Raw genomic sequence first — 12098 nt, 5'->3', positions numbered from 1 at the left:
TAATATTTATTTTATATTTTAATCAAGATTTAATCATTATATATAAAATTTGTTAATTTGATAATCCTCTTAAGTCTAACCTCTCTACTAAATCTATTTTGGTAATAACTGTGCATTAATTTCCAAAGATTTTAATTAAAACTTAATTGTATTTCCCCGCGATTATAAAATTTGTTTTTTGAATTCAAGAATCAGTTTTTATTATTAATGAAAAAAACCTAATATTATTTGATTAATCGATTCAATGTAAAATATATTTCATAAAAAATTAAATATAAATAAATTGAAATATACATTTTCTAGTATCAAGACAAACTTTTTTTCAAATTTTCAAGAATGTTTTTGTCAAAATTTATTTTACCAGTACTAATCAGCAGTTCAGAAATTCAAAGAAGAAACTTTTGTATGTTTTTATGTAGTAAAAAACATCCGATCTACAAATGTGTACCTACTATCACGAAGTTAAATTTCATTTTTGTTTACGTTTCAAAAAAAATAAATAACAAAATCTATTTGAAGGGCGGTAAACACTCATACATAATATATTAAAGCATAGAGTACCACCAAAAACAAAAATTGAGTATTATTTTAAAATACAAATTTAAACTTATTTTCTGAGAAGCAATAAAGTCTGAATTTGTAATACCTATAAAAATCTATATTATGTTCTTTTTTTTATATTTAATTTATGTAGAAACTGTACATTTATTAAATTACAATGAAAATGATTTAGACTTAAGGTAAAATTAGTTTTGGCTATAAAATTCGTAATTAATTGGAAATATTTCTAATTTACATGAAAATTCATTTTTTAATAACCAAATCAAACATACATAAATAAAATTCAGTCAAGTATGCATTTACATGAAGCCGGTAAGGATCCGATGTTCTACATGATTTTAGAAATTATATTTCCAAATTTTTACAAGTAATTTCGGAAATGTATGGAAGCACATTAGATGCATACACAAAATAAAATTACGAGGAATCTCATTGCACGCTATCTGGCAGCGTATTATTTCTTGTTCGGGGGTTAAAAATAACACAAAATTAAAAACCTTGAGATATGTATGTATTTTGGAAATTCGTTTAAAAGACGGAAATTGGAAAAATTGTTGTCACTTCTAATTATCATAACCAGTTGGCTCTGTTTCAGAACGTTTGGAAAATTTTTTACTGTTACACAAGCTCAAAATGCATACAATCCTGAATTAGAGAGCGATGAAAAGCGAATACTTAAAAGACAATGTACCGATTATAAGAAAAATTACGTTCGACCTTTAACAATGGCTTCTTACATTTATATCTTTAATAACCCTTTAATATTGAAAAAGGACCCTTTAATATTGACCTGAAAAAAGAACCTGTAAGCCGATCTCAATCTCGATGCGACAAATCATTGGTCATAACTAATAAAAGGATAGCCAAGATAGAAGAATAAACTACAATGCAAATTGAAACCATTAGCCAACAAATACTACCTTGATACGGATTCCCGATTACGCATGGTCTAACTCACACTTAAACACTATGTATTGTGTATGTTTGGTGTGCATTCATGTACATTCATTATAAATATGTATGTTTTTTTATTTTATATTGTTTGTACATAAAACATACAGAAAAATTAATTTTTTTTTTGTCCCATAAATCCTATATTATGTTAATATAATCCAAATATTTATTTTGTATTTTTAGAATGACATTCTTTTTTTATTTATCCAAATTGAATTTTTTTTGTTTTTGCCAATGAATATGTTTTGTATGTTTTGAATTATTGAAAACCATAATTAAAATTTTTTTAATAAAAATCAAATCTATGATATGTATATTTTGTTTTAGGGTAGAAAAGTGGTATGCAGATAGATTTAGCTGAACCGACTTATTTCACTAATCCCTTGTAAAGCAATTCTCACTATAAACAAAAAATATTAGAAGTCAGAAGTTACTGTAATTGGCTTTTAAACGAATAGTGCATAATAAGCAAAAAAATATTAACTTCGTAAATTTTCGAACCTGTTCAAGTACTATCGCTAGTTGACGGTTATTCGGTTCTGTACGGTGTAAACCGTTGGGATTTATTTGTTGAAAATATTGCAATGTTAAAATATTTAAATATGGAATACTTTTAGTGTTAAAAATTAATAATGCATCACCTATATATCATTAAATCAACGAATCAACGAACCTCAAACAAAAAACTCAAATTTTAAAACAAATGATAGTATTTTCGCTTGATTATGAGCTCAAGATCTTTTTTTATTGAAATAACTTTCTTTTCTTTAAAAATATTTTTTAGTAAAAAAGTTTTAGAATGGCGATTAAAAGCATTAATAAAAAACCACCTATATTTAATAAATTAATGTGCTCATTCGATAATCCACATCTCAAACCGTTTTCTCCTTTATCATGTATAAATTAATTTTTTTTTCCCTGCATAATTACTTAAAAAATATATTAAAACGACAAAATAGATTTTAATATATGAAAATAATTTTCAACAAGCCACTTACTTTGCACAATACGGTAGGTAGTACGGTGCGGTAGCAGATACGAGTACACTAAATGAAAGGCTAAAACAGATATTGAATATAGTATAATAAAAACGTCGTACTACAGTGGGTACTATACTTACTACAGCCAGTGCCAGTGGTTGTCAACGATGAACGGTGTGGTATGGTTTGAGATGCTTATGGATTAACGTTTTTGTCATAATATTAATGATTTTTTTATGAATCTATCCATATATAAATAAAATGGTAATGTCTACTTGTCTGTTTCATATATTTTAAGACAATTTATGTTTTTTTACACATTTCACAAACATTATGGCCCAGGAGTTGATCTTAGTCAACCCTTCCCAATAAAATAAATCCATTCATCAATTGAGCCAAAAACTATATTCATATGATATATAAAGCAAAAAGTTTTAGTTAGTAATAATGGGAGACCCAGGGCAAAAAAAATTATTTGAATTTAATAAAGCTGATGATTTACGGATTGGTTATAGTACTTGTGTCAGTCAGTTAAAGTTTAGAACAGGGCTGGTCAGTCAGCCCTAATGTATGTACAATAAATAAATAAGATTCAGTTATGATTGCCGTGGTATTTAAATAAATTTACTGAAGATGAAAATTGTTATATAGATTATATATTGCTTATAAATAACAATTATGACAGTCAGTCAGTTAAATGTTAGAACAGGGATGGTCAGTCAGACCTAATGTTTGTACTATAAATAAATAAGATACAGTTATGATTGAAAATAGAATTTCAGGCTAAAATCATGGATACAGGAGAATACCTTTTAACACCCTTGATAACTTTTGGTTAATCAATTTTCTTTCAATTAAATGCAACAGTATATTTTTATAACATATAAACATATATTTCCGAAAATTAACGACTTTTGAAAAACGATTTAAATGTTTTTATACGAGAAGCAACTTTCTAATTTAAAGTGTTATTCTATTTCTAACCATTTAGAAATATAAATTGGTTATTAAAGTAACCCAGAAAACTAAGTACAATCTGATGTTAGAACATGCTAACTCCTTTCTAACTCTGCGACCTTAGAAAATTAAAAACAGTATAATTTTGAATCCTTGAAATTTACAAAAACTCATTTATGAATTAACCGAAAAACCGTATTTATATGATATTTAAAGTAAAAACTTTTTCTCACTAAAGCAGTTGGATACAATTTAATTATTTTGATATTATAATATTTGATTTTTGGAAACTGTTTTAGTCAAAAAATGTATTTATAAAGTTTTATTGAAATTCCTAGTATTATTCAATCCTTACATGTGTCCTTAATTGTTTAAAATTATAAAACCAAATAGAAATTTAACTGAGGGGAGTGTTTACTACGATCAGCTCTCCTACTGTTACCAAACCACTACCCAACAACATTCTGCTACCAGTAGTACACAGCAGTACAGTACACAAGTGAATGGGATAAAAATCTAAATATTTTTTTATATGTTTATTTAGCTGTTGCATCGCATGACATATCTATTATCCCTATTTGTCCCTGATTTAACTAACCCTCTAGTATGATGTCACTCTATTCTTTACATTATCAAAATATATTTATTATCTTTGAATATGTGTTTAACTGGTTTTAGTAATTTTGAGTGTTACGTCGAGATAAATGAGACACCCATTTATATCAAATTTTTTTGTTATTAACATTGTCAATAGACATGTTATCATTAAAATGAGGAGAGCTTTTTAATCGCAAGTTTAAATTTCTTGGGACAAATTCGGATTAAAAATAATGAAAGAAGGATAACATAAAGTACTCTATTCCAGTTTCAACTTGAATATAAATACGGGTTCCTTTTTTTTTCAAGAGACGACTCATATTTACGTTCATAGTTTCTCAATCAATTTGTAATAATTTCTCAAACAACGAGAAATTCATAAAATGAATAAACGGTCAATTTGATGACCCATTAACGTAGACTCGATTTTAATGGATGGAATGGAGAGTCGTTATATATTTTAAAATCTTTTTTAAATCAGTAAGTAGTGTATAATGTCAATCAACGCCTGATATTATTACATGCAGATGTGAAATTAAAATAAATAATTTAAAGATGTGACTACTATATTCATTCCATTAAAAAGATTTAATGATTGGAGAGAAATTTTTAATGATGCATGAGCTATTTTCGATTTACTGCTCAAATTTTTGTTTGCAGGAAGTTTATTGAATAGATAGCTAAAGGTAATAAAATATGTTCACTTGTTCAGTTATCTTGTAGTTGAGATATTACTGATAACTTTTGAATTTCATTTTTCTTTCTTCAAAGCATACCAGTATTTAGTTCGAAAAATTGGTCATGACTATAATCTTGATGCATTTGATATTCATTTTAAAATTTCTGCAAGCAATAATGCTAGTCTGTTCCAATGTTCATTCACGTTTACTAAGCGAGATGTAGGGGAGAGTAGGCCATTACGTGTCGCTGCTTAACTCGAACCAGGCAGTATTCTACCATGATTGCATCTCTTCGCCATTTGTATTAGTACATAATTAAACAACATTTTTCCTCTTTCTAAGTAGATCATTCAAGTCTCCCAAAATATAGTCATTAAGAATATTTTTATTAGACCATATTCTTCAAAAATATTAATAGTTTAAAAATGAATTTTTTTTTAAAGTTAAAGAGAAAGCTGTCTAGAAAATAATAAAACTGTGATATTATCTTTAAGAAAAAAATCGTCATCAAGAGATTTCAAGAATATGAATTTCAAGCATCAAACAAAATTTTTAAGAACTATTTACGATATAGAAATAAAATATATCTATCTATCTATATCTATCAGTGTTGTTTGGAGTAAACAAACTTATTACATAAATTTGTTTCCTTTTGGGAATTGAACAAAATCAAATTATTGGACACCCTTCATTTCTTTAATGGCATCATGTTATATGATAACTGAATTGGATGTGGCAAAATGGCATTGATCATAGAGAATACGTATACTATTCTGTTACACCTGGTTTACCCTTAAATAAAATATAGTTTACTTTCGTCCTAGAATCTATATATGATATTTTATGAGTTATAAATATTTCATTTTCAATTATATTTCATTCTAATTACCTTTAACCTTAAAATATTATGAATTTTCTCATTTGGAAATAGTGTATACATATATACACAAACTCATATATTTAACCAAATATAAATTAGTCAAAATGATGACCGCAGTTAAACTTCTCAGATATGACTAATATTAGTTTAACAAGTAAAAACAAACAATTGACTGGAGTAATTGTTGAAATACCCTGTGTTAGAAATGGTGAATGTCAATGTTTGCATTATTTTTAATAATAATAAATTAAACAAGTTTAGAAATTAACACAATTAATAGCGCCATTTATTTGGTTTTTCGAAAATTTTGTCTAAAATTATTTTTAGTTTTTCATGGCTGTTTCACAAGACCACTAGTTGAAGCTACCTTTTCAATTTCCTATTTTTTATAGTTTTGGAGAAAATGGACACCAAAGATTGTCCTAATTTGAACCCTCACGGGTAAACAATGATGTTTTCTAAAAAATGTTTTGAACAGAAGTTGTTCATTTTTTTTAAGGAACATTTTTTAAATTTAAACTTTTGTTCTATCTCCAACGGTTTCTAAGATCTTAAGGACTCAAAACCCAATTGAACCATGTTGCTCATTTTAACTTAAACTTCACAGTTTCATGCATCAATTTAAGAACAGGAGAGGTATAAACAAAACACTTTCGCACTTCATGGATTTATCTAAAACAAAAATATTCGGCTTAATTGTGGGATAACGTATATACCTACACGACGTATAAGTTTAAATGTTCTATGTAGGCATTACGCTTATAAGGTAGCTTCCTAATGTATTAGTTCAAATGTGAAATTTAATAAATTTGACAATAAATTGAAATAAAAGATTTAAAACTCAATAATAGTAACACAATAATGAGCTACAGCTTCCATTTATGTACAATAAATATTTAAATTATAAAATGTCTGAGAGTCGCTTGAAAAATTAAAATAACTAAATTTGATGAGTTTCACATTTGACTACCATTTGTTATTGACATATTTATTATAAATATCTTATGTACATATAAATAAGATTCATCACATTATTGTTTTAATTATTATTTGGATTACAGTTCAACATTTTAATATAATAATAAATAACAACCATACATTTACAACAATACGACACACATTAACAAATACAATGTACAGAATGGCACTCAATCATTCTCGTAACATTAAAAGATATTTTTCAATATATTTCCAATTCTAATTTTTTGTTTGCTAATCTTTTAGCTCTACAACTTTTCATTTGGGTTTTTCAATTAAGATTTCAGCTCCATAATGTCACAATTATCAACCACCATAAACGCTAAAGAAAAAGAAAGCTAGAAAATTGTTTGCGGCTGATCAAGTATATCATTTTAATTGAATTCATTTAATTTCATCAAATACGAGTTTTTTTGTCAATTATTTTTAAAAAAACATAGAAACAAAATAACAAAAATTAAAAATAATTTTGATTCCTTGGAAACAAAAATAACAAATTTTGAAAATAGTTATTAATCATATCACAAGCTTATTGATGTTGTTGTGAAAAATAACTTATTTAGCGAGGATGAGTGTGCTTATTAAAAACGCTGGATAGATCATGGTAGAATTAGACAAGATATGCTTTTTTTCGGAGGTAGAGATATAGTGGGGGCATTCTTTCAATCTCGGTAATCTCTCTGGCACGGTATCCAGTCACCGCGATATTGAATATTTGTTTATCATTTGATTATTTGTTTCATTGAATCATCTCGGTCGTATTCATGTTTTAACAACGTTTGAATTAGGCAGCGGGAACAAGCTAAGATGGCGTCGGCTGAGTACAAGCGCGAACTGAATCAAAACTTGTACTCTATCATACAAACCTTGTCTTATTCTACAATGTGCCTCCTTCGTACATACCTTGTTTAATTCTACCATGAGATAGAGTACCTCTTATCTGTTATACCTAATACACCACCAAATTGAACAACTGTTCCAGAATATTTGTATAACCCTGTATAGATAAACATGCATACTAAAATATATGATTATTAGTGTTTGTGTATTCAATAATAAATAATGTGTATAGATGTGTGTATTCAAGTGGGGTTGTGTTGTCATTTATAATGTTTTAATTTTAAATACGTAAAATTCAGAACATTAATAATATAAAAACTAATAAATTAAAAACATACAAAATCGATTTATCAGATAATTATTTACACACAAAATTTATGTTCAGCTTGCAATATTACCTCTTTACACACACTAAGTACTAAGGTCTGTCCTAACAGAGATTGTATCATCAATTCATTTCGAGCCTGTACCCCAGTCCGACACGACGCAGTCATTACATTATGAAAATACGTATACTGATAGTATTTAACATAAGAGTAAAGGCAAAATTGGGGAGTCGCCTTAATAGTGTCATTTTATCTTAATGAGTACATTTAATGGATAAATTTTTTTAATTTATTCAAATGATAGAGTGTCAAATTCTCAAAATTAAGCACAAAAGTGATAGCTAGCTTTATGATGTCATCAAAAACCAAAAAATTTAATTTTGCTCTATCACATCCAAATTTTATCCAATTTGGATAAATCCAGTACGTTTTCTTACTAAATTTGGGTCATATTTTTCAAATTTGTGATCAAAATTAATCTAGCTCTAATAGGTTTCCAGAAAGTGGAATCCTGGTCACGGAATGAAGCACAAAAGTGATAGCTAGCGAAACATTGACATCACTGCTGAAAAGAATGAACCAAAAATTAGGGGGTTTCAAATAAAATACCAATAAGATCAGATCAAATTTGCTTGTGTTATCAAATAAATACAATTTTTTAACTTTATGACGGCATCAGAATCCAAAAAATTTAATTTTGCTATATCACATCTTAATTTTATCCAATTTGGATAAATCAAGTATGTAATCTTACTAAATTTGGGTCATACTTTTCAAATTTGTGATCAAAATTCACGTAGCTCAAATAGGTTTCCAGAAAGTTGAATTCTGGAAATAAGCACATAAGTGATAGATAGCGAAAAAATGGCATTATAGCGGAAAAGAATGACCCAAAATTAGTGGGTTTCAAAACAAGTCCACAGACATTTTACCACGATGGTAAAAAAATGTTATGTCTCATTTTAAAATTCTCCAATACTTTTGACAGATTTCTATATTTAGTAACGGAATCCTAAAATATAGACAACAAATTTTGATGACATTAATTAAAAAATTAATATGCTTAGGAAATACAAAATTTCTTAAGCATATATTTTCTTATTATTGTTCAATAATGATTGAAATAAATACACTAATTAAATCAATGCCTGATACATTTTCATCGTAAATACAAGTTTTGAGGTTTTATTGCTTGGTTTATAAATATGGCTTGGTGGCTTTTTCTTACAAAATGTCTAATCCCTTGTTTAAGGAAGAAATGTGTGGATAGTAGCAAATCAAATGAAAGTAAATGGGAGAAACAATCCGCTGGTAATGTACCCAAAAAAGCCTTTGTTGGAGGCAGACAATCGCAGGAAAATATATTTATAGTTCGCGTAAAGCGTAGCGGTAAATTCATTCCTGGTCAACTGAGACCAAGCCAAAAAGAGGCAATCATTGCATATAAGTCTTGTGCAATACGAACACCTAATTACCAAGTATTTTGTGACAAGGATGTCAAATGGAAATGGATTAATTTGAAATCGGATAAAATACCAGAAAAAGCAATTACTGCTGGGAAACGAAAGAAAAATGATAAAAAAAATATTTATATTGGGCGTGTTAACATAAGCCATAATGCTGTACTTATTGGAAGAATAGATGCTGAACGAGAATTGTTGTTTGTACCCTACCAGGAAAAGGAAGTTGAGTATAGAAGATGTGAAATATTATTACAGAAGTAATTAGTCTGTTTATTTGCTTGTGGTATGTGATATATCCTCGAGATTGTTTCCTCGTAATCTTTATAAATCCAAGGATAACGGAATGTAGAAAACTAATGATATCTCTGTTTAATTTTATGGATTAACGAATAATATATAGTTTAAGAAACTTACAATGTACACCATACAAAACTCTTATCAAATTTCTGAACAACTTCAATTCTTACCTGAAACAAAGAAAGTATTATATTAATTTATGGATTCAAAAAATAAAATTTCGAATATAATATCTAAGTTATGATATGCATGAGATGTATTGATTTTTATTCAAGTAAATTCTATCTAAGTAATATTGTTTGTCTTTTATTCTCCAGCGAGTTTATTGTAATCTACACATTATGTTTCTACCAAATGATGATTGATGTACCCTCGAAATAAAACATCCTTGATAATATGCAAAATATTATATTTTACATACTCTTGTGCAAATAAAAGTACTATATTCGTTGGGTATGTAGTTATGGAAGGGACAATCAAATCGACGCCTTCGCTTCCAGTGAATAATTTTGGAGTAAAAAGTGGCTGTTATGTTCAATTTTTTATTGTAAATTGTATTGGATTCTGAGCCAGGCCAAAAAAAATTCGTTGAATTTACTAAAGCTGATTATTTGAAATTTGGTTACAGTAGGTTAGTTACACGCATATTGCGGTCAGTCAAGCGAACGATAGAACAGGGGTCAGATGCTATCGAAACAGTGCAGTTTAACGTGGTACTAAAATGAATTTACTAAAGCTTAAAATTGTTATACAGATTGTATATTGCATATAAATAACAGTTATGATTGTCAGTCAGTTAAGTATTGAGTAGTCAGTCTGGCTGGTCAGTCAGCCCTTATTTATGAACAATAAATAGATAAGATTCATATATGAATTTCGTGGTAATTAAATGAATTTACTAAAGCTGAAAATTGTTATACAGCTTGTATATTGCATATAGATAACAGTTATGATAGTCAGTTAAACGTTAGAGAACATAACTGGTCAGCCAGCCCTTATTCATGAACAGTAAACGTCATATATTTATTACCGTGTAGGTACTTGAGAGTTTATACAATAGAGAACTTGCTACAAAAAAGTAGATGTCGTTTTTCGTTTATGACAACAATTAAACGAAATTGGTAGCGAAATTTACTCTAACCAAACTCAAACGTGTTAAAATTTTTAAGCATTGGCATTTTTATAATCATTTCAACTTCAGTACCATAAAAGTCCCAAATGGAGAAACTTTGCATTTCTATACTCTTAGCTTAATCGGTTTATAAAGCCTTCTTGAGCCACGCTGTATAATTTGAACAAAACTGTACATATTAAAAATAAGTACCTTTGAACACACAACGTATTAACAACGTATTCTGGTGTATAAAAAAAAAGTAAAAATGTATGGATAAAGAATTTTGAAAGAAGATACTTAAGGAATTTTAGTAATAATAAAATAGTTGTTAAGAGTATACGGCAAACACAAGACGAAGGCACAAAATATGGTAATGTTTTGGCAAACCTACTACATGTATTGTCATTTATAACAAGTTTTAAATCAAATCCATTCAAAATTGTCCGATAATCACAATTTCTTATCTGACTATTGTGTTGAAACAAAAAATTATCATATCTCCCTGTCACCGGATACGAAATGTTTCCGATTATACATTCACAGAAACTTTTTCCTTTTTTTTTCATAATGTATTGTGGTAAAATACATAGCAAAGAAAACGTTTATATGTCAGTTTAACATTTTCCATTTTTATTTACAGAATGATCAAGACTTAAAAGATGTTTATGTGTAAACTAAAAAGAATCGCTAATAAGGATAAAAAAAATGCGAACGACTTGTTTATAAATCAGCAGTTAACCCAAACGTTTCGCTGGGCAACTGAAGTTTTAGATACAAAGACTATTGCGTTATAAAATTTCAATTCACTTGCTATCACTTATCCCCGCTAATTTCGTTGGTTTAATTTTTTGTACTGAATTATAAACGACAGCATTTCCCATATACAAAATTTAATTTCCTTTTTGGACCGCTTAGGGGACGAATTTCCAAAAAATTTTTCTTAGTGCACACTTACGTCGATTGCGGTCAATGCGAGAGCGAAATTCCTAACTATCTTAAACCTAATGGATCGTAAGATAATTGCAGGTTATGGTTTCCCATTTAATTACTTTTGCCTCTGAAGGGGCTGAAAAATGTTATAGTTTTGGCTTATATGAGGAAAAATTTCCGAGGATTTAACGTTGTTAGAATGTCGAAAAATATTTTCAACGAATTATTTTCTGAACGAATTCTTATGTAAGAACTTTGCATTGAGTGAAAACTACAGAAACAAGGATAACAGAGTGAAGCAATTTTCTAAGGAAACATGACAAGTTTTTCCGTTTTAAAATATTTTAGAATGGTTCTGCTAATCAAAATGGCTCAGGAAATAAAAAACCATGAAGCCCTCAAAAATCTGTGAATGGCTAAAAAAATATGTAGACGAATTATCAATATTTTACTTTTTTTTTAATTTGGATAAAAATAAGCAAAGTTTCAGGTAAAATAGAACATATTATAGATAGAACACGTTCTAATAAATAATGCAAAA

General features: G+C 28.1%; 2 protein-coding genes across 2 annotated transcripts in view; one reads left to right on the top strand and one right to left on the bottom strand.

Moving 5' to 3' along the window:
• LOC123293701 (ephrin-B2a-like) overlaps positions 1 to 12098 on the bottom strand; it is a 331992-nt gene that overhangs the window by 108655 nt on the left and 211239 nt on the right. The window lies entirely within an intron of this gene.
• Positions 8959 to 9477, top strand: LOC123292580. Its single transcript, XM_044873293.1, has one exon. The coding sequence runs from the start codon at positions 8959 to 8961 to the stop codon at positions 9475 to 9477; it is 519 nt and encodes a 172-aa protein (XP_044729228.1).

The sequence above is a fragment of the Chrysoperla carnea genome, chromosome 2 (assembly GCF_905475395.1).
Source record: "Chrysoperla carnea chromosome 2, inChrCarn1.1, whole genome shotgun sequence".
In the NCBI taxonomy this organism is placed as follows: domain Eukaryota; kingdom Metazoa; phylum Arthropoda; class Insecta; order Neuroptera; family Chrysopidae; genus Chrysoperla; species Chrysoperla carnea.
The sequence above is the reverse complement of the archived record's forward strand: the minus strand, read 5'-3'. Positions and strand labels throughout refer to the sequence as shown.